The sequence below is a fragment of the Coniosporium apollinis genome (assembly GCF_000281105.1).
Source record: "Coniosporium apollinis CBS 100218 chromosome Unknown supercont1.5, whole genome shotgun sequence".
In the NCBI taxonomy this organism is placed as follows: domain Eukaryota; kingdom Fungi; phylum Ascomycota; class Dothideomycetes; genus Coniosporium; species Coniosporium apollinis.
In genome coordinates this window covers 371,034-395,395 of record NW_006913267.1, presented here as the reverse complement: position 1 = coordinate 395,395, position 24,362 = coordinate 371,034, and the positions used below count along the sequence as shown (strand labels likewise).

The 24,362-nt window shown below is 55.8% G+C and overlaps 10 protein-coding genes across 10 annotated transcripts; 3 read left to right on the top strand and 7 right to left on the bottom strand.

The window, feature by feature from the left end:
- Nucleotides 1–2,672: 2,672 nt before the first annotated feature.
- W97_01483 (uncharacterized protein) lies at nt 2,673–4,021 on the bottom strand (the record flags this gene model as incomplete). The annotated part of the gene is made up of 3 exons (XM_007779389.1): nt 2,673–3,170; nt 3,228–3,679; nt 3,775–4,021. The coding sequence occupies 3 exons, from the start codon at nt 4,019–4,021 to the stop codon at nt 2,673–2,675; spliced, it is 1,197 nt and encodes a 398-aa protein (XP_007777579.1).
- Nucleotides 4,022–4,381: 360 nt separating this feature from the next.
- On the top strand, nt 4,382–5,554 carry W97_01482 (uncharacterized protein; the record flags this gene model as incomplete). Its single annotated transcript, XM_007779388.1, has 1 exon — nt 4,382–5,554. The coding sequence occupies one exon, from the start codon at nt 4,382–4,384 to the stop codon at nt 5,552–5,554; it is 1,173 nt and encodes a 390-aa protein (XP_007777578.1).
- Nucleotides 5,555–5,705: 151 nt separating this feature from the next.
- On the bottom strand, nt 5,706–6,605 carry W97_01481 (uncharacterized protein; the record flags this gene model as incomplete). Its single annotated transcript, XM_007779387.1, has 3 exons — nt 5,706–6,030; nt 6,084–6,316; nt 6,372–6,605. The coding sequence occupies 3 exons, from the start codon at nt 6,603–6,605 to the stop codon at nt 5,706–5,708; spliced, it is 792 nt and encodes a 263-aa protein (XP_007777577.1).
- A 1,020-nt stretch (nt 6,606–7,625) lies between these two features.
- Nucleotides 7,626–8,305, bottom strand: W97_01480 (uncharacterized protein; the record flags this gene model as incomplete). The annotated part of the gene is made up of 2 exons (XM_007779386.1): nt 7,626–7,673; nt 7,736–8,305. The coding sequence occupies 2 exons, from the start codon at nt 8,303–8,305 to the stop codon at nt 7,626–7,628; spliced, it is 618 nt and encodes a 205-aa protein (XP_007777576.1).
- A 442-nt stretch (nt 8,306–8,747) lies between these two features.
- On the bottom strand, nt 8,748–9,851 carry W97_01479 (uncharacterized protein; the record flags this gene model as incomplete). Its single annotated transcript, XM_007779385.1, has 2 exons — nt 8,748–9,495; nt 9,553–9,851. 2 exons carry the CDS (start codon nt 9,849–9,851, stop codon nt 8,748–8,750), a joined length of 1,047 nt encoding a protein of 348 aa, XP_007777575.1.
- A 323-nt stretch (nt 9,852–10,174) lies between these two features.
- On the bottom strand, nt 10,175–10,789 carry W97_01478 (uncharacterized protein; the record flags this gene model as incomplete). The annotated part of the gene is made up of 4 exons (XM_007779384.1): nt 10,175–10,326; nt 10,429–10,504; nt 10,564–10,621; nt 10,680–10,789. 4 exons carry the CDS (start codon nt 10,787–10,789, stop codon nt 10,175–10,177), a joined length of 396 nt encoding a protein of 131 aa, XP_007777574.1.
- A 2,672-nt stretch (nt 10,790–13,461) lies between these two features.
- Nucleotides 13,462–14,642, top strand: W97_01477 (uncharacterized protein; the record flags this gene model as incomplete). Its single annotated transcript, XM_007779383.1, has 2 exons — nt 13,462–13,830; nt 13,884–14,642. The coding sequence occupies 2 exons, from the start codon at nt 13,462–13,464 to the stop codon at nt 14,640–14,642; spliced, it is 1,128 nt and encodes a 375-aa protein (XP_007777573.1).
- Nucleotides 14,643–15,476: 834 nt separating this feature from the next.
- Nucleotides 15,477–17,642, bottom strand: W97_01476 (uncharacterized protein; the record flags this gene model as incomplete). The annotated part of the gene is made up of 2 exons (XM_007779382.1): nt 15,477–16,894; nt 16,961–17,642. 2 exons carry the CDS (start codon nt 17,640–17,642, stop codon nt 15,477–15,479), a joined length of 2,100 nt encoding a protein of 699 aa, XP_007777572.1.
- A 978-nt stretch (nt 17,643–18,620) lies between these two features.
- On the top strand, nt 18,621–19,200 carry W97_01475 (uncharacterized protein; the record flags this gene model as incomplete). Its single annotated transcript, XM_007779381.1, has 3 exons — nt 18,621–18,810; nt 18,934–19,005; nt 19,067–19,200. The coding sequence occupies 3 exons, from the start codon at nt 18,621–18,623 to the stop codon at nt 19,198–19,200; spliced, it is 396 nt and encodes a 131-aa protein (XP_007777571.1).
- A 420-nt stretch (nt 19,201–19,620) lies between these two features.
- On the bottom strand, nt 19,621–22,785 carry W97_01474 (uncharacterized protein; the record flags this gene model as incomplete). The annotated part of the gene is made up of 7 exons (XM_007779380.1): nt 19,621–19,847; nt 19,913–19,987; nt 20,019–22,024; nt 22,073–22,151; nt 22,260–22,511; nt 22,618–22,706; nt 22,763–22,785. 7 exons carry the CDS (start codon nt 22,783–22,785, stop codon nt 19,621–19,623), a joined length of 2,751 nt encoding a protein of 916 aa, XP_007777570.1.
- Nucleotides 22,786–24,362: the final 1,577 nt, after the last annotated feature.

Below are 24,362 nucleotides of genomic sequence, written 5' to 3'. Positions count from 1 at the left end.
TATGAGCGCCCTCGACAACCTCCTCTCAGACGCTGTCTCACTCTTTACAGCGGTGACTTCGGTCCTCAGTAGGCTGTTCGAACTATGCCTTGCTTCTTGCTATTGGCGAAGCCGCATCATCGGGGGGCCTGCGAGGCTCCGCCCCAAACTGGATGGGGCAATGCAGAAGGCTGAGATACTTACACCAGCGCCATCGACAAAATTACTAGATCGTTTGAAGTCTCTCACACCGTTGTTGAACTGTTCAGTATGTCCAGCATGTTCGAGGCGTCCGTTTCCGATACTTTGAGTCCTGTATATTCCAAACACTCTCTACGCCCTAGAGAGATCCGTCTTGTCAAACTTCTTTCGGGTCATTGGTCCGATGAGATATGCTGCGAGCTACACTACCTCTACTTAGACAAATCAGTGCCGTACAAGGCTCTGTCCTACGCTTGGGGTTCCCCGAGGCTCGCTCGAGCGATCACGCTTGATGGACAAAAGCACCGCATAACTGTTAACCTCGATTCTGCCCTTCGCCGAGCCAGACAACTCTACCCAGAGACCCTTCTGTGGGTAGATGCGATCTGCATCGATCAAACAAATGACTCGGAGAGATCTCATCAAGTGGCCATTATGCGCGACATCTACGAGAGCGCTGAAGTGGTTTTAATATATCTTGGAGACGGGATAGACCACACCGTTCGGAATGTATATCCAGGTCACCAGGAGTTTTCGTCCTCGGCACCGACGTACTGGTACAACGATCAACGTGACATCGGCAAACTCAAAGATTTCGAGGAGCGTTGTGTCACAAGGGACGCACTTTCCATACCCACCCACAGTGGCTTACCAGGAAACCGGTTGTACGATGCGTTCTGCCTTATTCGTTCACTAGCCCAAGGCTACCATCTCTGGAAGATGCCGCTGTTTGATTGGAGGAGAAGATCAAGTGTCAACGCTGCTTGGGAGCAGGGACTTTATGAGGCCTTCAGGTTACTGACAACTTGCGCGTGGTGGAACAGAATGTGGGTTGTTCAAGAGATCGTCGTTTCTCGGAACGCCACAGTCCTGTTTGGCTCAATCGTTGCGCCTTGGGACATGTTCGTTGCCGCTACGATGGGATACATCCGCCATCTTTCCTTCTGCTGTGTCTGGGTCTTTTACGTGACTCCAAAAGACTACACTAAAGTGGCCTCACACTTCTGTCAACTAACCGCCAGCATTCATGGCATGCAGCCGCGCGTCGAAAGGGGCATGGCTCTCGGTTGTACCAGAAGCCTTTTGCAACTTCTTAGAAGATTTAGAGCTCGAGAAGCTACCGACGCCAGAGATAAAGTCTACGCACTCCTCGGCCTCGTTTCACGCCAATCTGGTTCGAGCTCTGTGGAGCCTGATTACAGGCTCACCACGGAGGAAGTCTTTGAGCAAACAGCTTTGAACATAATCCTCGGAACGCGGTCGTTGTCTGTACTAGAAGGCGACCTGGGTACTAAGACTCGTCAGGACTTGCCGTCATGGGTTCCCGATTGGAGCACACCAGTAGGCAACGAACGTCGGCTTCGCTGCCTCGACTTGTATAACGCTAGCTACGGAAGCTCAATCAAACGAAGTCTCTCTATGCAAGGAACCATCGAAGTTCAAAGCCTGAACACACCCACTCCACGAGTGGCTGCGGTCGGTGCGGTCATGCTACCTGTAGAAGAACCCGAAATGACCGTCCTTCGAGATTGGGTTTCACTAGCAGAAGATTACAGGGGGATTTTTGACAATACGATATCACTCAGAGACAGATTTTTTAAGACTCTTTGTGCCGACTTGGTCTACCAAAGGACCAGACCTGGCCGTGACGAGGCAAACGAAACCGATAGCTTCAATCGGCTGGAAGACGCGGAGATCATGAAAGTAGATTCATGGTTCCAGCTTATGCACCTTGAATCACTCCGGAAGGATCATGGAAACTCCCCTGAGAGACGTGCAAACGTAACATGCAGCGGATTATACGAACCATTGTTTGATACGATCAGCAAGGATGCATCAGTATTCGTCAACGAGGCTAGCAATATAAGAGTTGCCGTACGAACAGCAACAGCGGAGCGAAGGTTCTTTGTTGCTACGAATGGAACAATGGGGCTTGGACCGGCTAAGATGCGCGAGGGTGACGAGATTCATATACTTCAGGGCGGCCGAACTCCCTTCGTCCTTCGACCAGTCAGTGGTCGTTGGGTGACCTTCTTGGACGGAGGCATGCAAGAACTTTCCCATCAAACAGAGTACCGGCGCCAAGTATTGTCCTCGGAGATGTGGGTTGATGCTTGCCATGAATTGATCGGAGACTGCTACGTGGATCACCTCATGGATGGCGATGCCGTCAAAGATTGGACAGCCGATGACTGGGAGACGAAGCCTAACAAAGTGTACCTTGTCTGATGGTGTGAGCAAATGGGATCCTTGTTGTTTGCCGGAGTTCAGGAGTTGACATGTAGTAAAATTGGGGGCGATTGTGATGGAAAGCAATATTTGTGTGTGCAGCATCCTGAGTAAGACGAAGAGGGTAGTCTGGTACTTGTGTGGATGCACAGGCGGTAGTAACTAGGCCGAGGAACATTCCCTTGTTTCAGCGCTACGACCGTCCCTCACCAGGGGCCCGATAGTATAACATACCAAACCGCTCGGTGTAGACTATTCCATATTTACTCCCATTCAACTATCAACTCATTACTCGGCTCACTCTCTTCGTCCACCACCCTCCTCGCGGATTCCGCGCCCCACACAGGAAGCTCCTCGATACCTTTGTCCCGCATATTCTTCGGTATATATTTCGGATCCAGCAGACCAAGCTGCATCAGCACAGACGCCTGATCCCAGTACACATTCTCGCTGTAGAGCTTTCCTCCGCGTACGGCTACAACGCTAACGACAGCCACCTCGACCTGCTTGTCTGTCGCTGGTATGCCGGGAAGCATCCAGTACATCTCCTGGGTGTGCTTGAACGATATGTGGATCTCGTCAACCACACGGTCTACACCTATCGTGCGGGATAGCAGACGCATGACCATAGACGGCGGATTGGACTTGGCGAAGAACTCCTTGTAGAAGCGCACGAGCTCCTTCTTACCGACGCCGCCTGTCATTGTGGGAACGTAGTTCACGAAGGGTTTGTGGGCCATTTTCTGGACCGTCTCGTCCGGCTTATCAGATTTGTCTACAGGGTTCAGGTCAGTAGCAATTTCCACCCCGGCTTCAACAGAAACGCGGAACCTACTTTCGGTATGCTGTTCTTTTATGACCTCAATGTTTACCTCCGCGATGAAGCCTTTCCGTATCGTCGCCAAGCTCCTACTCCACGCAACCCGCTCGGCAACCTTGTCGTACTCATCCAGATCGCTCTCCGCAAATCCTGACTCCACGCCCTCGTACGTGTACGCAGGATAGCCGAGCTTCATAAAGCCGCCGGTGCCGATGCCAGGACCGACCTTTCGTCGGTATGTCTTCTTCTTGCCCTGTATTCCCAGGACCTCCGGGTTTCGACGCACGCCAACCACGCCGCCAGCTAGATGCACGAGCACGCGGAAGGAGTTTGGGAAGGAGTTCTTCGGGTCGGGGATCGTGGATGGGTAGTAGGCAACAAGCGCGCAGAGCCGTGGCGTGTGTTTCTGTTGAAAGACGTCCAGACATATTCCTGCTGCATCACCGAACGCTGCAAGGAGCCCACAGCTGTATCAGTGTCTGATATCGTGCAGCGCTGTTCCCAGACTGGACGCCTCAATGTGTCGTGTAGCAGGTGTGATATACCTACTATAGCAAATGACTCTCCAATCGACAGACTATCTCCAAGCCGTTTCAGCGTGTTCGTATACGCTTTCCCGCCGTCTCCAAAAGGTATGTACTGGACATTGTAGCCCTCGTCTCGCCATGCTTGTATGATGACCTCGTCGAAGTCGTCCGTCTCGGCCGTTATGTAGAGCGGTGGTGGGCCGGTCTTGAAGCCTTGGCTGGTGCTGAGGAAGCCATTGCCGTTTTGGAATACTTGTAAAGCCATTGCTTCAGAGAAGGCAGGAGCTAAGGAGCTCAATTGACTCTATATTCTATATGAGGCCCTCACCAAAGCCGAAACCCGGTTTCCTGTCAGACTTGCGGCCCATGGTTCGGGAAAGGGACGCGCCAAAGCGCATACGTCATCGCGGTTGGATCGCGTCCCCCCTCCAAGCACTGCGAACTGTTCTGAGGGCAATTCATGTGAGGACGGCGTCCTTAACTCTACCGAGCTGTTGCTCTATACGCGTCTATGAGCATCGATGGCCAGTCTACGCTAACACGTCTGCTAACCTCTGTGTTAGCCCTCCGCCAAAGGTACCAGTTTGCAAGACCGCTCACAAGCTCGCGCCGTACACCAAACAACATGGACCGAGATGTCAGCCCTCCGCCTTCAAAGCGTCGAAAACCGTCGCCTTCAATACCCGATACAGAGACCATGAACCTCGCGAAACATCTTTCATCGCGCAGTACCACCGACAACATCCGCATCTTCGCCTGGAACATCAACGGCATCTCCCCCTTCGTCCAATCCGCAAAGCCCATAACATCCTTCTTCCCACGCACCAGCGTCTCCACCGCCCCTCCAAAACGCTCTAACGGTACCCAAGCCCCTCGAGTCCCCTCTATTATCCCCACCGCCTCCCTCCGCGCCTTCCTCCGCCGCCACAACTGGCCCCACGCCCTCCTCCTCCAAGAAGTAAAAATCAGCCCCAAAGACGAGCGCACCAAGCGTGCCGTACAGGCTGCGATCAACGCTTCCGCCGACGAAGATGGAGGGCCGAGCTACACAGCGCACTTCACGCTCCCGCGCGACCCGCACAACGCGAAAGGTTTCGGCGGGAAGCTCTACGGCGTCGCCTCCCTCCTGCGCGATGACTTCTGCCGCCACAGAGGCGTGAGAGTCAGGGACGTGGACTGGGACCTCGAAGGCCGGCTCCACGTCATTGAGACAAAAGACCAGCTCGCTATCTTCAACATCTATGCTGTCAATGGGACAGACAGCGCTTATCGGAGTCCCGAGACGGGCGCGGTGGTGGGCACGCGCCATGATCGCAAGCTCGCCTTTCACGCGCTGCTGCTCGAGGAGTGTAGAAGGATGGAGCTGGAGGGGTGGAGGGTGGTGCTTGCGGGGGATTTCAACGTTGCGCGTGCGAGGATCGATGGGTGGCCGAATCTGAGGGAGTGGCCGCGACAGCACTGCGTCAATCGTGCGGACTTCAATGCCAAGTTTTTTGAGGACGAGGTGGGGTTACGAGCGGTGGATGTGTGGCGCGAGCTGAAGGGGGATGAGAAGGCGTATACGTATTATCCTAGAGGAGTGGCATGGGGCAGCAGTTGCGATAGAGTGGACTATGCTATAGTGAGTAGGAAGTTGGTGGAGGAGGGCGGACTGGTTGACACTGGGATCCTGAATAGCCCAGCCGAGAGAGGACCGAGCGATCACGTACCGCTTTGGGTGGAGGTGAGAGTGCCGAGGGAAGAGGACGATCGTGAGAACCGCAGTGGTGCTAATCGAGAGTATGAGTCAACTCGGTAGAGACAAGACAGATGCTTGAATAAACCGCAGACCACCTTGTTCTAATGCTACAGGATATCTATTACATCGCAGCTCCGCAATACGAAGCAACAACGCCGAAAGCTGCCATGCTGGATAGTCACATTTATTCACAACCCATTCGAAGGCAGGATTAGAGCACGAGAAGCGCAGCAACACCAGCATAGCTCAATCCCACCACGCCCCTCTTCGCGGCGTCCACCATTCCTCCAGGTGCGGCATTGACGGTCTGCTGAGCTGGAACGAAGCGCGAAGTGGTTGCAGACGTCGAATCCGTAGTCGCGGTACTCACGCCAGCTGCCACGGACGACGAAGTCACGAGAGACGAAGCGACCGACGAGGGCGCCGACGAGCTCACCGACGAGCCAGGAGCGGAGGATTGACCTGGCGACACATTCTGGGGCGCCGCCTTGGCGAGCTCTTTGTGCTTTTCCAGAGTCCGGTCGCCCGTTGCCGGACTTTGCAACACAGTCAGCAACACAACGTAACGTATGGAATCGGCAAGACCTACGCGTTGATGACGCCCACCATGCCTCCCTGACAGTGTCTTCCCCGCGAGCAGTAAAACCACTTGGGCTTGGTATCGGCGATGTAGACGTCGAAGATCAGCTGCTCGGACCCGCCGTTCGGCCCAGTGTAGTTCGTCGGCATGAAACCGGAGAAAAAGGCATCTGTCGCGTTCGGCATTACGTTGCGGATAGGCACGCATGGCTGGTCGAAGGTGGATTGTACGACGGAGTGGCTCTGTCGCGAGGAGATGTTAGCGCTGGACGGCCCGGTCAAGGGTAAGTGGACGTACCGCTGGCCGGAACTGGAATTGCACGACGTCGCCGATCTTTGCTTTTATGTTGTCGGGTGAGAATACCAGGGCGCCATCGGCTGTTCCTACTTGGACGGCGTGGTAGGTTTGGTATGCGGATGCGGCTGCCGATGTTGCTGACGCTGGTGCTTTTGCCGACTCGCCTGGATGGGTCGTTGCGACGGCATATCCGGCGAGGAACACGCAGGCTGTGGTAAGGACTCTTGGATACATGTTGCGCGGACGAATGTGGAGCTGATAGACAGAAACGGGCGGGAATGAGTGTGATATATTAAGCGTCTAGCGCTACGTGCTGGATCAACCAGATATGAATATAGAGTTGTCAAGAAAGAGCGCCGAAGAACCAAAGGGAGCGAAGTATGCACAGAAAGGAGAAGGATTTTACGGAGACAGAACAAACAGCAATGTGGTCAAAACAAGACGGGCCTATTCGTCTTCTTAAAGCATTGAATGATTAAGAAAGGCATCACAAGCCCCGTTGCGGACCGCTTCTTTGAGGCAGTGCTGTGACATCCGAGTATAGCAGCAAATATTACCTGCAACGGAAGAGATACCCTCCGTGCTTCAGCCACGCTCGTTTGGGGCTTGATACTGTTGCTGTCGGAGACTTGATAAACGCATATTGTTAATGCGCGTTAGCCATCTGATTTGACCCCAAGTAAAGATGGTAGTAGGTATGTGCCTTCGTATTCCATCATGCTTTTGTCGTGAGCTGCTTCTGACCGGCTTCTAAATACGAAAAGATGACGAACGAGCTTTTCGTTGAAATCTACTAATCGTTGTCGCTGGTGATGCGCAACTAATGATGCCTTGGTGTTGAAGCGCTGCGTGGAACCGAAGTCGTATCGTGTCGCAGATCTCGCCTCCGCGTTTGAGCCTGCAACAACAACATGCTCGAGCAGCCGCCGGCGCTTCTAGGAGACCAAGAATGATTTTAGTCCGACCACGATCCGAGTTACTCATGGCGCTGGTACAAAAATGTCTCACGCCCTAAGCTCGTAATCCTAGACCGAGCTTGACCATGTATCGACTCTTCGACCCGATCCCAACGTAGACCAGCAAAGATTCGGGGCATGACTGCAACGCATTGAAAGTCCGTTGCCTGGTCCTCATTGCTGTGTTCCAGATGCTGGACACTGCGACGGCATCTGCGCGTGCGCACTCTTGTCTTCAACGCCTGTCCAACCTTCCGTGTGCTTACACCCCCACAAACACTGCCGCCAAAGTCCCATCTCAGAAGTCCAGTAACAGCTGCGGTGCTGTCTTCTCCAAGTCCTCGACCTACGCCCTCCCATCAGCTAAAGTCCAGCAAGTGCTCCTCTCACCACCCCAAACCAACTCACCTGCAGAAACCCATCCCCAATCCCCCCACCCCCGTCCCCATCCACCTCCTCCCTCTCAAACGCTGCCCTCGCCAGCGCCTCCCTGACAAACGTTTCCATGTACTTGCCCACGACCGCCATAGCCTCCTTCCCGATCTTAATGTCCTTGTCCTCAAAGCCCTCGTGCAGCAGCCGTGTCAGCAACCGCGGCGGAATCGCGGGCGCGGCGTCGTCTTGGGATGCTGGTGGTGGAGCTGTGGCGGCTGAGGTGCGTGTGTTGGAGTGGGTGGTAGTATCTTCTTCAACATCGTCATCGGACATGTCGAGGTCGTCATCTTGCTCCTCTTCGGCTTCGTCGTCTTCGGAGGAGATTATGGTGGTGGATGCGGGTCGGAAGCCGGACTTCGAGGCGGGCACCTTCTTTGTCAGACGGCCTGCGCCGGTTGTCGAATTGGCTGATTTGCTTCGTGCAGCGTTGGTCGCTTTTGTGGCTGCTGTGTCTTGATCCCTGACCTGAGTGGGCGGTTTGAAAGCGGGGCCTCTGCGGCGGGGCGGGTTTGAGGAGGTAGAGGTTGTGCGTGATGGAGGCATGTTTGTTGTGATAGCTGATCCTCGTTGGCCTTCTCGTGTATCGAATGCGAATGATGTGTAAAAAGGTATTGATGCTGCTTGCATTCGAGCTCACAGCGGGCTGGGCGCGACGCGTAAGTTCCGCAACGCGACTTCACGTGCCCTTCTTGGGGTGGGTAGGCAGTCTTTGGATTTATCAATTCATCGCCCCTCTCTTATATAATGCGCTGAAAACATTCCAGGCGACAAACGCATGATCTACGATGCATAGCTAGCATTAATTACTTCGGGGAGGCTTCAGTGGCCTGCCGTACTAGAACGAGCCTAGAGTATAAGGCCTCACCTCGAAGTTACAGGCGTACTATCGCTCTATTCTACTCCGCCTCCCAATTGCACGGGACGAAAGTGCTTCTTCGAGCCCATCGTACCAAGACCCACCACCAACACTCATAAACGCTAATCCCTACCCCTTCATCCTCAACCCCCTCGCCTCCTCCTCCCTCCTCAGCTCCACCTGGCTCAAGAAACTCTGCCTCGCCCCATACGCCTCCTTGCTCTTCCCATACACGTCCAGCTCGTCCGCAAGGCCCTCCTGATCAACATGCTGCACCCAGTCCATGCGCGACTTGTCGACCGTGTTGAGCTTCTCCGGTGCCTTTGCTAGCTTCGTCTTCGCGGGAGCGGTCGGCATCGCAAAGACGGTGCCCTTGCTGTTGCCGGCCGGTTGAAGGCCTTGGTTCCGTTGACGCCAGGTGAGCTGCGCGGAAGCGGGGAGGCCTTTGATCTCGCCGGAGGGGTTGGGATCGAAGCGGGAGGGGCGCCGGAGGGGCCGACGGAGGAGGGGGTTGGCTGATGCGTCGGCTGGTTTGTCGACGTCGCTTGGGGCGTTTGTGCCTTTTTGTGATGCTAGATATAACCTCGCTTCTTCCGATGACTTGGGCACGCGCTTCTCTTCCGTGTGGGTCTCGCCGGCGAAGGTGTAGGTGCGAGTTATTGTGATCGTTTCCTCTTCGCGTGGATCAACATCTGCACTCGATGTGGCGGGGACAGACGATCCCGTCTTAGGGCGTTCTTCTTTGCCGACCTCCTTCTCTGCATCAACCCTCGACTCCGGCGGCCGCCCTACAGGCGCAGCAAGCATCTGCGCCCATAGCGCATCAACATCCACAGTCGCACCACCAACAGTCGCGAGCTGTTTCTTCTCCTGTACCCTAAAGCCTCCATCAGCTCCCCGAATTCCTTCCCAAGATAAGAGAGAGCTTACCTACTCCGCCCGTCTCTGCGCCCTCGTCTTGATCAACCCGCCTTCGCCTCCCGAGTCATCCTCCTTGTGCGCACGATATTCCTTGACGGCTTCTTCATCGCCGGAGTCGAGCCCAGCGTCGATAGTGACGGTCTTCCGCTTGCGCTTGGTGCCGCGCGCTTTGGTTGTGGATGCTTCATCTTCGGTGGAGGATGCGGACTCGGCGTCTGAAGGGGCTTCGGCGGTGGGACTGAAGTCTTCGTCGGAGGCGGAGTTGTAGTCTTCGCGGTCGTCTGTTGCTAGATGTGGGTCGTGCTCAGCCATCTCGGTGTAGTGCTGTGATATAAATATACTTAAGTTTAGGTAGCTACGCAAAATACGTCCAAGATTCGGGATGGCCAAAGCTTTTGCACGTGCAGACGTGACCATGGAAAACTAGGTAGGGTAAGCGACGGCCTCCACTTCCGCAACTCCACAGTGCGTCATCAGCAAAGGTTACGAGGGGTAGCTTGCTGTAGTGTTGAACAGTTCACAGTAACAGTATCTGTTCATGGCATTCATTGAGCTCGTCGCCAGCACTTGGCATATAGTGTACATTCCCTCGACATCTCACACCCATAGCACGCTCGTCGTCTGTTCAATCTCCCTTACTTCCTGATGCTGTTCGACTCGCCGGACCCAAGGTGCTCCTGCACCGAGCCGCCGATGGAGCCAGACTCTGTGAAGTGCTTGCCGATGGCGCCCTCCTTGTCGAGCGGTCCGCCGATGGCCTGGGCCATGCCACCGATCATGCCCTCCGCTGCAAGTGACTCGAGTCAGCTAGTGTCCGAAGCTACCATGCGGTATGTGGGGTGGGGTGAGAGCGAGGCATGGAAGGGCTCGGGGAGTAAGATGCACGTACTGGTGAACTGCTTGCCAACAGCACCTTCAGAACTGAAGGCTGAGCCGCCGCCCGTGGTTTTCTCGCCGATGGGTTCCTGCCTCGTTTTTAGTGACCATATACTTAGACGTATTACGAAGAATTCAGGCTACGCACTGCTCTAGGCTTAGCGTCTTCGTGGATGCTATCAGTCAGATCCATGTTCGGGTTGGCCCTGCGAGTAGTTCGTGAGCTATGTTTTCAGGCTCGGTGCGGAGCAGAGAGCTCCTTACGACGAGGCGCCCTCGGTGTAGGCCTTGTGTGAATCGTCTCCGTCCATGTCGGGGATGTTGTGGCTCTGGCGAGTGTGAGGCTTGGTGAAAAGGTTTGAGTAGCTTGACATGATGGGCCTAGGTCTTTCTAGTAAGCAGCGCTAGCTTCTGTGTGATGGTGTGGAAATCGTTACGTAGGAGGGGTAACGGTCGCGGATAGTTGATGTCATGGTTAGGCAGTCTTGTGATCTTGAGCCGCATCGAGGTACCTGCATGGTGCGCTTCACAGAGGTTGATAACACAGCGCTTACAGCTGGAATAGTAAACAGATGGGCGGATCTAAGTAGGTAGCTAAGAGCGCTGAGCAGGAAGACCTAGCTTGTCGAGCGCCGGTTGTCAAGCACATGTGGAACAGTTGAAGCGTGGGGGACGAAGAAGTAACCTTGATTGGCTTAACAGCGTTACACAATTCACGTAGTTGATGGCTTGTTTCGAGCATCTGAGCACATCCAATGTCCACGCAAACACAGATATATATAATACATGCGAGAAGGAAACTGCTGTGATAGGAGGATCAAGACGGCATAACAGCTTCAGAATCGTGGCTAAAAGCCATTGTTCCTTGCTGGAAAGCCACTTAACAGGCTCTCGATCTCTAAAAGCAAGCCAGCATCCGGTCAGGTGCTTGTCTAGACTAACGTGCTGCTGATCCACCCCTCGAGGCCCCTAGGGCAAATCATGGATCGATTGATGAGAAAAGACTCGACGGCGTCCGGCTCCGTTGTATGAACCATCAATTTGTGCTTGGCTGACGGAGCTGAATGGCGTAGATGCCCCAGCTGGGTTGGTTGGGCGTAGTTTTTACATGACCGAGCAGGTGCCTGGCTGCTTGCCACGGCCCTTGAGAAATCTACCGGAAAGTAATTCGCCCATATTGATTGGTGTTGTGGTGAGATTGAACGAATAAGCTCAAATGAGTGCGGTGTGAAGTGACTGTGTAATTCGGTGATGGGCGGCTGAGCTGCTCGCGGCCCCTTATATGTGATGGACTTCGGGTATGATGAGCCTCACGGAGCGAGCGTGGGAGGAGGCCCTTTCACCCGTCATCTCGCGAACAATGGAGAGAGCTTGTTCTGTCGCAGTCGTGTTCGAGAAATTCTGATAGTTGGCGTGGTTGGCTGCTGGCTTAGTATTGTTGATGCTTGATATTGTACCTCTCACGACAAAGACTCGGTTTCGTACCGAAACTCCTAACGACAATGCCTCTGTGGCTCGAGGAGCAAACAACTAGACTAGCTGCGGTGCAAAAGAAATGACTCGATAATATGCGAGAGACCACATGCGAGATTATGGAGTTGTAAGACTGCCGGTGGCGGAATATACTCGGATACGAGAATTCATGCCGCGAAGCCAACGTGACAACCCTCAGCTCACCCAGCTCAAGCAGATCTCACTGGAGATACGTGCCACAAGCGCCCTTAAGCATTGGACTTATTGTGATCCTGCGAGAGTACCGAGTACACGAAAGGAGTACATGTGCTCCGCATCTCTGACAGTGATACCATGACTCAAACCTGGAGGTTCGGAGGTCTAGGCGGGAGATGTACGAAACCAACTGAGAGCTCATAATGCACGAGGTGAACAAAGACTCGACCAAGGATGAAGGGGTGCTAAGTTCAACTTGCTGTCACGAAAGTTGCTCGTAGACTACAATGGCCGGTCCGCCGTTGGATATGGGTAGAGTACCCCTCAACGACAGCTGGTAGCTGGCCTCAGATGGTAACACCAACCGGCGAGTCCGTTTTGTGGAGATCTGGTCATGCAGTTAGTCGCGACCGTTTAGATGACAGCGGCAGTAGCGCTGACACTCCCTGAGCGTACCCCCTTAGGTCTACCCATTCCCGTCTGAAGGGTAGATTGTCTGGGCGCATGGATATCTATCCTACCAATGCTGTGGGTATCGAAGAGACGCTGGAGGCTCAAGGGTTCTGATTAGATTCGACGCCTATCAGTAGGTAAACATGAGGCCGTAAAATTGCTGTGACGTACGCCTTTCGCGCTGGCGTTGGCGTTGGCGTTGGTGAATCCTTCGCAGACGTCAAAGGTTCTCAGGCTACCGTCCAACCGCCAGCCGCCAGTCTGTTCGAGGTTGGTGTTGCAACATCGCACCCGTCGCCATCTGGAGTCTTTGCAGATCACTGGTGGTAGGCCTTCCCCAATCCGCACTCGAGGCACCATCGCCCGCACGAAAGGGGAATTCGGCCCGACGCCCCCTGCAGCGCTCAGCCGCTCGAGGCGTCGAGCCAAGGTCGATAAGCAACATGGCCTGCATCACCTTCTGCCGCCAGCCGCGACATTTCCCACTCAAATCATCTGTTCGCTAAGTACCTAGGCAAGGCCGGACGCCTCAACCGCTGCTCTTTGCCAGAGATGGTCACGAAAGGCCACCCGTCACAATGGCCCGATGCGCCTGCCTGGTGCAGCGCATGCTTCTATCTGCTCAGTTTTCCCACGTTGCATGCCTACCGCTTTGTCTCTCTGTCTCTGTTTCTCACTCGCATTCCAGACCTGCTGCCTGCGACTGCTGCAGATACCCTTCACCTCCGTCCCGGTGTTCGCTCCGTCACCCGCAAAGCATCTTCAGCCCCCAACACCTCCACACGCCGTGATCCATTTGTGCGCCGTCAGCTGAAGGAGAGCTCACACCGGTTATTGTTAGGGAATGCCAGCATAGTTACCGCGTAGCACCCACCGTTCCACCTCCACTCACCCCCCGATCCTCACTCTCAACCCGATCACCACCATGTCAGATCAACGGGCATCCACTTCGACGAACTCCGCCAATGCCTTTCCTCAACCATCCGGTGCTCCGCTGACAGTGCCCGAGCACAACGATGGTCAGCTATCTCCTGCGAAGTCTGCCTTCTCGTACGAGTCCCAGCCAAAGTCGCCAATGCCGAGTGGCATGGAATTCAGCCGCAAAGACATAACCAGGGAGATCGAGCGTGGAGCCCCCGGAGATAGAAAGGGAACTGCTGTTGGCCAACAGAACTCGAAGCGGAGGACGCAATACTACGAGGAACAGTTTGCGTACAAGGACGACACGAGTACGGCACGAGAGAGGGCGAGGAAGACATCTCCTATAACCGTAGAGTTGAAGACGAACGTTATAGTACGCTCAGTGAACCTCTGACCATAAAGTTGCCCCACTAACGCCGCCCTCAGGTCAATGACGAGCAGACCCTAGTGAACGAACTTTCATGGCACCTCTCGAACCGCTACCAAAGACCTCCCTCCCTCATCATGATCTTCGTGCAACATTCCGCTCTCCTCTGTCTAGGCGGCACGTTCGACCCCGCATATCTCCTTACCATCAGCGCACTCCCAGTACAAGTCCAGTCCGTAACCAACAAGCGCAACGCCGCCATGATCCAATCTTTCATGTCCGACCTCCTCAATGTCACCTCCGATCGAGGCGTAATCCGCTTCGAAGCCATACCTGAGGAGAACCTTGCCATCAACGGCAAGACGATTCTCGGCGAGGTCGAGCGGCTGGAGAAGCAGCAGGCAGAAGAGAACAACGGCCCCCTGAAGCGCGCCTTGACAAAGAGCTCGCGGAAGTCCATCATCAGCAGAAAAGACAGCCCCCAACTCTCGCGTAAAAGCTCCCTCAAGCCAGAGCGCGACCGCACGCTCTCGCCGCCGCTGAGTCCCCGCCCGGACGTCATTCCTGAGAGCACAGCAGCTGCGAAGGACGGCGGCTTTACGCATCGCAAGGGCTACCTGCTGGAGCTTTCTCCCGGCGATGCAAAGGTCAACGGCCCACCGCCAGCACCGTCGAGCCACGGCCTCAAGGGGAAGAAATCTTCGCCGGGCGTGCTGCAGAATTACTCGCATCTCACCCCGCCGCCTATACCGCAGGATGCACCGGCGCCGAAGATGTCGAAGCGGAAGAGCTTCGTGAGTATATTCAAGAAATTCTAAACACGGGACTTGAGGTGTGGGCTCCCCATGGGCGAAAATGGCTTTTCCCGGCTATAGGGGACTGGTTTTTGGGCTGCGGTGCTTTTGGCTTTGCGTCGCCTTGCGGGAAAGGAGTACACTTCTCGGCGATCTCATAGCATTTGCGAGGCTGGGTCTCGGAAGACGACAGGGGACCAGGAATTAAGCTTGGCTAGAGGGACCTGCTGGATACCATGGCGCTTGCTAGGTGGGCCTACCTGGTGTATACGGGGACGTGGCTACGTCTTGCATATGTTTCTTGAGGCTTGGCTGCGGCGCTTTAAGGCGCCTGACACATAGGGGCGTACGATGTCTGGGATAGCGGGCTTTGCTGGTGTTACTGGGGAGGACCGGACTCTGACGAGGACAGCAACGGGTGCGATTTGCTAGCGATTTGCTCTCTCGTTAAAGAACACGATGGCGTGAGCTTCGCCTTCGAAGGATGATGCGTTGCCGTCTTGTCGCAGTAATGATACAACCAAACCCTAAACCTTGACGTGACCTTCTTCACGTTGAGCAGAAATATCACGAGTACGTTGTTGGATTGGAGCTGGACACCTAGATTCCAGATTCACGCCCCAGGACTCCCAAAGTAACTGATGCATGAAAGCCTTTCCACTGTCGCAAGACCCCAACGCTCTCTAACAAACGCGGAACCACAATCTGGTATACTCGCTACACCATGACACCAACTCCGGCTCGATCGCACCACCACAACAGACCCGTAATACATCATCACGTCACCGACACAACCCCAACCTAATCCAAACAATCCCCCTTACACCATCCCCAGCTACAAAGCAAATAACAAGCCGCTCACGACCTGATCCCCACCCCCTCCTCCCCCTGGCCCTCCGCTTCCCTCGCCAACTCCCTCCCCGCCTCCACATCCATATCCACGCCCGCCGCCGCAACCGCACTCGCCGCGCTCGCCAGCCGCGCCACCACATCAGCCGACGGCAGCTCGCGATACCGCGCCACCGCTCCCGCTCCCGCCCCCGCCCCCGGCACCGGCACCATCTGCGCAACGGGCGGCGGCGCGTAGGAAACCGCAGGGCCAGGCGTGAGAGGTTGCTGCAGCCATCTGGCACGCTGCTCGTCGCGCAGCTCGGGCGGCGTGCCGACGCTCGGCGCGCTGTGCGCGTCGCCTTCGCCCTCGCCCTCGCCTTCTGCGCCGGCGTTGCGCACGTCGTGCTCGGCATCGCTGTCCCTGCCCCCGGCCCCGGCCCCGACGCCGCTGATGCCGTACGAGCCGGCGCTGTAGCGGGGCCTGCCTGCCATTCCCGACAGCGCGGCGACAGAGGAAGACGGGCTCGGGAGTTCGACGGCCACGGCCCCGGCCCCGGCTCCGCTACCAGTCGGGTAAGCCCTCAGCTCCACATCCCTGACCTCCTTCCAAGAGCACTTTGCGTGTTTCTTCGTACAGCCCATACACGCCGTCAGGTTCTTCAGACAGTCCATGTGCAGCCGTCTGCAGCGGTCGCAGGGCGGAAGCACACGATCGCCCTTCTGGATTCCCTCCATGCGAGCCACCATGGCCGCTTTGTACGGGCCCCCATCGTCTTTCTCATGGGCCGGCGAGGGCCGCGAATGGGAGTGCGAGTGCGTGAGGTGCGGCGGCGCCTGGTGCGATGGTTTAGGCCGAGGCGCGAAGGGCGCGCTTGCCGGGTTGTACAGGCTGGGGAGGCCGGAGTTGTGGGCTGGGTCGGGCGAGGCGGCGTGCAGGAGGGAGGCGTAGTCGGCGTCCGTGTAGGCTGGTGCTGATTTGGAGGCTTTCGCGGTGCTGGAGGAGGCGATTCCCGGTGTCGTGGCCGCGCTCTGGGATGCAGGGAGGGCTGTGTTGGACATGCGGCGGAGCTCGCCGCCGTTGGGAGGCAGCGTGGGGATGCTGCTTGCAGACGCGGCACGCCTGTCGGCGAGGGTGTGGAATTTGGAGAGGAGCTCTGAGCGCGTGGCTGATGAGGCGCCGCTGTTGCCGTTGTGAGGAGAGTGCTGAGTATGCTCAGAGGTCACGGCACCGTTTTGGTCGGAGGGCGCGCGCGAGTTGACGGCAACGAAGCCGGGTGAGTGTGTCGGCTGTATAGCGGACGCTGGAGCCCCAAGACCGTTCATCAGGGCAATGTTGGAGGGACTGGAGGCGCGGATGGCGACTGGGCTGTCGCTTGCGCGTCGATCGAGGATGGCTTGTTTGCGGCCCTTGAGACGGTGGTTCAGCTGGCGAGTGCGTGCCGCAACTGCGCAGATATACAGTCAGCAACAGATCCATTATTAGGAACATCGTAGACACGAGGTAGACGTACCCTGATCAGCCAGGTGACAGATCTGCTGCAAGTTCTTCTCGAGAATCTCCAGTGTGCCCAGCTCCTTCTCCTCATCTTCGACAATCGGCTGCGGCGGGATCATCTTCTGGGGTATACCGCTGTTGATCAAGACGAAATCTTCCTCGGTAATCTGCACGCGACACTGCTTTGTATAGAACTGGCACACCCGCGCGCCTTCGCTCATCTGCGCCAAGGTGAATTGCTCGGGCTTGTTCCGCGCAAACTCCACAACATCCAGCCATGTTACAGTCGTGCCCTCCTTTCCGTGAGTCTTGAGTACCTTTGGAGGACCGTCGAAGAGTCGTTCGAAGCGCTTGATGAGAATTGGGCCGAGCGGACGGGCGCCGAGGTTGCACGCCATGCTCTCATGGCGATCGAGGACGCCTTGGTACTCGCCGAGGAGGGCGATGATGGAAGGGAGCGTATCATCGCTGCTAACTAGCGGTAGGTCTTCCTGATACTGTCGCGCGAGATAGTTTATCTGGAGGTGATTGTTCGGCTTTGCGGCTTTGGGCGGAGGGGCCGAGGCGGGATGTGTGGTGGGATCGCCGGATAGGCTGCGGCGCTTCCTCTTGAGGTCGGTCGCTGAGGAAGACGTTGGCGTGTTTGAATTGCGTGCGCTGTGCTCAAAGGGCACAGTGGAGTGCGCGGTGGACTCCATGGCGGCGAGCGAAGCTATGCGACGCCGGAAATTGCTGGGGAAATGCAACTTATGGGGGAGAGGCGGAGTGGGGAACGGGAGGACCGGGATGCAACTCGGAGTAAAAGGCCTGGAAGGGTCGACGGAGCGGAAGTAGACGCGGGCGAGGCTTCCCAAGCGCTGGCCGGCACACAGCGGTTAGCACGAGGTCGCTGTAAGGTCTGGGCAAGCACGGCAAAGTAACGGCTCCCTTAAGAGCGGTTTGCTGGAAGAGCGTGCAGCTTGACACCAGAGATGGAGCAACTCATAGTGATGGGAGTGGGTGGAAAGCGGAAGCCGCGGCGGTGCACCGGCCAACGCCTCCAAAAGAGGCCTGGTGCTCGGGCGTTCTGCCAAGGTATCGACCACCTTTCTCAAATGCCTCTAAACAGTAGCGGAGGGCTATACAAGCGCTTCGTACACTGATAGTTCCCATGTGCTCTATGTATCTTTCGAGATCAAATATAGAAAGTGATGACCGTCTAAAATCCTCCCGTCCCACTTGTCCAGCCAAGACTACAAGGGAACGTTGGTCCGCGGCAGGCTGTTTGGTAACTTTCCAGCGGCAGGGTACCTTAAGCGCCTGAGTGACGGAAAAAACGGTGGACTCCAAGTTTACACAGTCGTGGGCTGATGCAACGACCCGTTGGATTGAAGCTTCAAGAAACGCAACACTACAGCTAAATCAAAGACATACATGAAGTGAACCACTTACGAGCTTATGAAGGTGTTGCAGGCAAGGTGAATACTACAAACGCTGCGGTCAAGATTGGGAGGCCGCAGGTGACGAGTTTTGATGATTTTTGTCCTCCAGATGCCGAGATCAAGCTGACGCTATCTTATCTAATCTGATCTGGATTCTGCCCTCCTCCACCGCCCACCCACAGCTCTCCAAAACACCATCATCCAGCCGTTTAAACAACCACAAGCAACCGCACCCGTCCGACGCATCCAAACCCCATGTCGGAGCGCGGCCAATTTCGCGGCGGCCGAGGCGGAGGTCGAGGAGATCGAGGAGGCGGTGCGCGCGGAGGGCGTGGCGGCGCAGCGGCATCACAACAGCCGGAACGGCCGAAGAAAGAGAATATCCTGGATCTGGCCAAATATGTGGACAAGCAGATTACTGTCAAGTTCAATGGGGGGAGAGAAGGTGGGTTGATGTTCAGTTCCGAGGAGAAGGGAAGGGAGGGAGGGGCATGGGCAGAGAGGGCTGAGGGAAAGGAGGGAGTTGAAGTGAAGAAAGCTGGCTGACGCTTTTGTTCTGGGGCTGTAGTGGTGGGAACGCTGAAGGGGTACGATCAGCTCATGAACCTGGTGTTGGACGATGTGAACGAGGTGATGAGGGGTAAGCGATTCCGTGGCAGTCGGGTCCTAGGACCACCGAGCAAAGCGGCCTAACATCCAAGCAGACGACGAAGGCAACGAATCCTCCCGCTCGCTCGGCCTCATTGTCGCTCGTGGAACCCTACTCGTCCTGATATCGCCGCTTGATGGGAGTGAAGAGATTGCGAACCCGTTCGTGCAGCAGGAGGATGATTGAAGGAATGGGAGGTGGAGCAGCGAAGTTATTGAGAAGAGCCAGGGTACGGTGGAGATCAGCTGAGCAGGAGGTCATGAGGAGTGGCAGCACTGCTTTCTGCAGCGGAGCAGACGTTTGTTTAGCAGACGAGACGTTACGCCTGCACAGATCATCGGGCCGGAGAGAGCGGCTGGCTGGAGTATCCCAGCACACAAATCTCGCAAAAGGGGATTAGCCGAAGGGCTGAAGAGAGAAACTTTCTCAACCGCTCATCAAAATATCAGAAGCCAAGAATATGAAGCTAGATGTACATAATGACCATCCTCCGATATCCTTTTCAGCAATGCCGCACCAGGCAACCAGTCAACCAACAACCTTCGCTGATAGGGGCAATCGCAGTATCAATATCAACTCCGCTCAACATCAACAACACCGATAAACTTAGTAAGGAGCATTGTCCTTCCTAGTATTGTCATAGTCCGCTCCAGTGCGCCCGGTCAGCGTGCTGCTCCCGGTCGGCGCACCGCTGGCGACTGACGGGCCCCGGCTATCGCCATTGTAGCCCTCGATAACCGGGTTGCCATCCGTACCGCCGTAGCCTGAACCGTATTTGCCCACATTCATAGGCAGGCCGGTGATGGGTTCGATGACAATGCCGTTGTCAGTACCTGCTGCGGTTCCACCACAGCGCTTGTTAGTGGAATATACGATGATACAATATCGCGAAGCTTACCGTTCGCCGGAAAGCCGACTAGAATCGCCGATCGGCCCGTCAGTGCCAGCGTGCTGACGAAGGGGTACTGTACTGCTAGCTCGTGCAGCGTCAGTGTCGGTGGTACCGCCGGCATAGCCTGGAGGTGGGTCCTTGTGCAGCCTGTTCCTGTCATGATCATGGGCATGCGGATCCGCAACGCTCTTCACGTTGGCAGTCGGGTCACCGGCACCTTCGCGATGATATCCCGGCAGGTTCCCCTCACGATCATGGTGTGACGGATCCGCACCGCCTCTGACGTTGGTAGTTGGGTCATAGGGATCCTCACGCTGATGTTGTGGCAGAGCGGCCGCACCACCAGCCGCTGCCAGGTTCCTGTCATGATCGTGGGCGTGCGGATCTGCGACGCTCCTAACGTTGGTCGTCGGATCACCCGCCATCTCGCGCTGATACCGTTGCGCGGCGGGATCAGCTGCCGTGGTCTGGTCTTCATCCTTGTTGCGGCGGAAGAGACCGAGGAGACCATGGTGCTTCTCCTTATCTGTAGAGTCTTTTCCGTCGTCATGCTTGTGCGCAGCCTTCCTCGCCTCTTTCTCGTGTTTCTCCTCTTCCTTCTCGAGCTTCGCAACCTCCTTTTCATGGTGTCGCTGCTCCTTCGCCAGCTCCTTCTGGTGAACTTGCTCCGCCTTGATTCTCTCCGCCTCAGCTTTCTCAGCGTCCCGCTTGGAGTACTCAGCTCCGCCAGCCGCACCTGCAGCACCGATAGAGGCGGTCCGTGGGTCCTGATAAGTGTTGTAGCCGGCTTGCCCAGCAGTCCGCTGGTTGTCATAGCTAGAGCGCGGACTGGGCTCACTGCCTCTACTTGCTGCATAAGCGCCTGCGCCTAAGCCGGCAGCACCAGCTCCACCGGCAAGGGCAGCATCACGTCCATGGTGACTGGTAGTAGCTTGAGATGCACGAGGTGTGGCATCGACGCGTGGATCGATCGCGGTAGAGCTATAGGGGTTGCGACCGTGAGAACCCGTCATGGGCGAACCGTGCTCATGGTGTGGGCGATCTCTGCTAGTTCCATATGCTGCTGCACCAGCCGCTCCGGCACCTCCGGCCAGAGCTGCGTCCCGACTAGTACGGCGATCGCTTTGTCCCGTAGCCGATGGAGTGGAGTCGATGCGGGGATCTATTCTATTCATCATCTCAGACCGGTGGGGCTCAGTGATCCTGGGAGTCGAAGTCTGTGCCGTAGTTTCAGCTCGTGCGCCAGAGCCACGGTGCTGTAAACCTGTGCCCCCAGTCATCGAGCTATCATAGTCGGTGCCGGTAGTACCGGCACCCATAACGCGGGAACCATCTCGATCAGAATCAACGCGCGGATCTGCCCGATTGGCCAAGCTCGAGGAGTGCGAGCCAGAGGTGTCATGGCCGGTCGTGCTACGGCTGGTGGTGTCGTAGCTGGAAGAAGTGGTGTCCTCATGAGACTTGCCTCCTCCGGTAAGCATTTCCTTTGCCTTACTAATGAATCCGGTAGTGCCGCCGTAGCCAGCGCCTGTAGTAGCACCGCCCGCGAGGCGGGACCCGTCACGGTCCGAATCAAAGGAGTGAGGACCGGAAGTCGTACTGCCATAGCCCGCGCCGGTGGAAGTGGCACCCATACCGCGGGAGTTGTCACGATCGGAGTCCACCCGTGGGTCGGCCCTGTTAGCTAAGTCGGAAGAATGGGTAGTGCTGCCGTAACCGGTGCTGGTGCCCATTGTGGACGCACCAGCAAGTCCAGAATCGCGGCCGTAGCCTTGCTGGTCAGTAGCCGTGCTGCGGGCTCCAATTATTTCAGTGGCCACGCTGGAGAGTGGCTGCGGTTCACCGGTGATAGGGGTGGCGGCAATGCGCGGATCAAGTCTGTTCGCTGTATCCGTCACATGGGGTCCTCGGGTGAAATGAGGCGCCGGCTCTGGTGGCTGCATCCGCTCGCCGCGGTACTGGTGGCCGATACCCCCATGGCTGTGGTCCAGAGCCATGGCCTTATATTCTTTCACCAGCTCGGGTTCGCCTGCCGTTGTTCCGCCGATCCCGGAGCCTGTGGTATGTCCAGTCGAAGATCCTCCAGACAAGGGGAATTCTCTCCCTGTGCCGGCCGTTCTGTACGTACGTTAGTAACGAAGCGTAGATGCATCAAGGCGGGCATACCCATGAGTTCGATCCGAGTATCCTTGACCAGACATAGCGCCAGATGCAGGGGCGTCAGGTAGCGGCTTGTTCATGTCCCCTGCGTGTGGGTCAGCGAGTCCCTGTGAAGGGTTGTAGCCCAAGACTCCAGATTTGATGCTCGCTGTGCTCGCATTCTCGGCTGGCGGTCCCGGTCGTAGATATGTACCTGACGAATAACCAGTACCCGCTGCACCGTGTTCGCCGTGTCGAAGGCCGTCGTTGCCGTGAGCGCCAAGCGGCTCAGTATTGTGGGTAGGGTCGGCGCGAGCCATTGTCGACGTCATGGGGATAGCCGTGCTGGCATGCCTTGACTGCGCTGTCTTATCATGAGCGCCAAGCGGCTCAGTGTTGTGGGTAGGGTCAGCGCGAGCCATTGTCGAAGTCATGGGAATAGCCGTGCTGGTATGCCTTGACTGCGCTGTCCTATCGTGAGCCCGCATTCATTGTTGCAACTGAGCCCACTAGCGGTGCTCCGGTAATGTGGCGCGCAGCACTGCCACAAGTTGCACAACGACTGCCCTTACCAGTCTCGTTTCCAGTATTGCGATTTGGATCGTTCGCGGACTCTTGACCGCCGTACAGCACATCATCGTCCTGGCGATGTCCCGGCGAGCTAAAGAGGAAGTTAGTAAAGCGTTGTTATTAGGAGCGCCGCAGAAGTAGACTTACAGGATGTTCTTTAGCTTCTCCATGACTGACTGCTACGTTTGGGTATCTTGAGGTTGATTGAAAGTTCGAGGATTGAAATCGAAGAAAGTTATTGAAAGCACGGCTGAGATGTAGGGAGGACGATCGACCACCAAAAGTCTTTATGTTTACCGTACAACCCAGCCAGCTGAGCTAGCTGAGAAACCAGTGAAGTCATCGGACATTGTGGCGTCGTTGGTGCACCAGAAATGCTTGATTCGAGATCAAGCACGCTGCAATGGTTCGCTAGCGGGCAATTGCATGGCCAATTCGAGAGGATGGTGCGGCCCAGCAAGTCAGGAGTCGCACAGGCATCGCACTTCGTCTTCCCTTGTTGGGAAGACCGCGATGGATTTTATTCGCAATGGACAAGTTAAAGAGCCGGAGAGCCCGTTCAGAGAGGCCTGCCTGCTGGGGTTTAATTCTTTCTATCCCTCTTCCGGCCAGCACCTGCTGGCTTGCGCAGGGAGCTTCGCTGGGAGAGGGATCGAGGGATGATGACAGCATCTGGATCGACCCGCGTAACCCCACCACGGGGCTGGTCGCGCATGACCCAGCACCAGCCGCATCGGAGAAGAAGGCGCACCGAGGCATGTTGCAAGATACGAGTAGCTGCGGCACGTCGGGCAGGGAAGAACTTTCACTGCGAAAATCACCAATATCACCTTCTTCACCACTGTTAATGCAGTCCGTTATAAGCTACTAAGGTTTAAAATGCTCTAAGATACTCTCTATACCCTATTACACGTTTAAGTACTTTTTCAGAATTATGCTTTACTAGTAAATAGTAATTATATACTAAAGTTGATATATGCGATGCAAGTTCTTTTCTATCCGATATATGAGCTAAGATACGATTAATAAGCGTGTTAGATCTATGCTAAATCGCTTGCAACTCGTAATCGCAATAGAGGGTAGAATGACACCGAATTAGATAGAGAATTGGCTTCCAAAAAGCTTCAATTTTTGGTAGTAAATGGAGTGGTTGATGGAAACGTGATATTGGTGATTTTCGCAGTGAAAGTTCTTCCCTGCCCGACGTGCTGCGGGTATGAACATCCAGTTGCCAGGTCCTGGCTACAAGGAGCTACCTAGCTGGAACCTCCCTGCTAGACGACAACGAGGTCTTCCTATATACGTTCACAACCAGCTTATACCACTATTCACCGCCTACCTGAACTAGAGGTCCGTGAGTAGAGCATTAGTACTCAAGGACGGGCGCTAACGCTACAGATCTCTCTGGAGGTTCGTCAAAGCCGACAGAAGCCTGATACTCTGGGCGCCAACACGTGATATCAAATATAGCTAGGAAAGGCGGAAATCGAACACCCATAGCGACATTAGCCTTGCATTGAGAGCGTAAACTGGCGTGTCTCTCACTCCAGGCAAACAAGACCGGAACAGTCTATGACTAGAGTTCGCATATTGTTTCTGTGATCGCAACGGCAACTCAGAGCTGTTGCTTCGATGAAAGCATTGCGAGACCACTTAATTTTAGCATCGACAGTGAGGGAGGCTGTGCAGGACTAGCGGTGGAGAGGAAATTGTTCCTCCGTAAGTAGTGAAGCATTTCCCCAGAGCA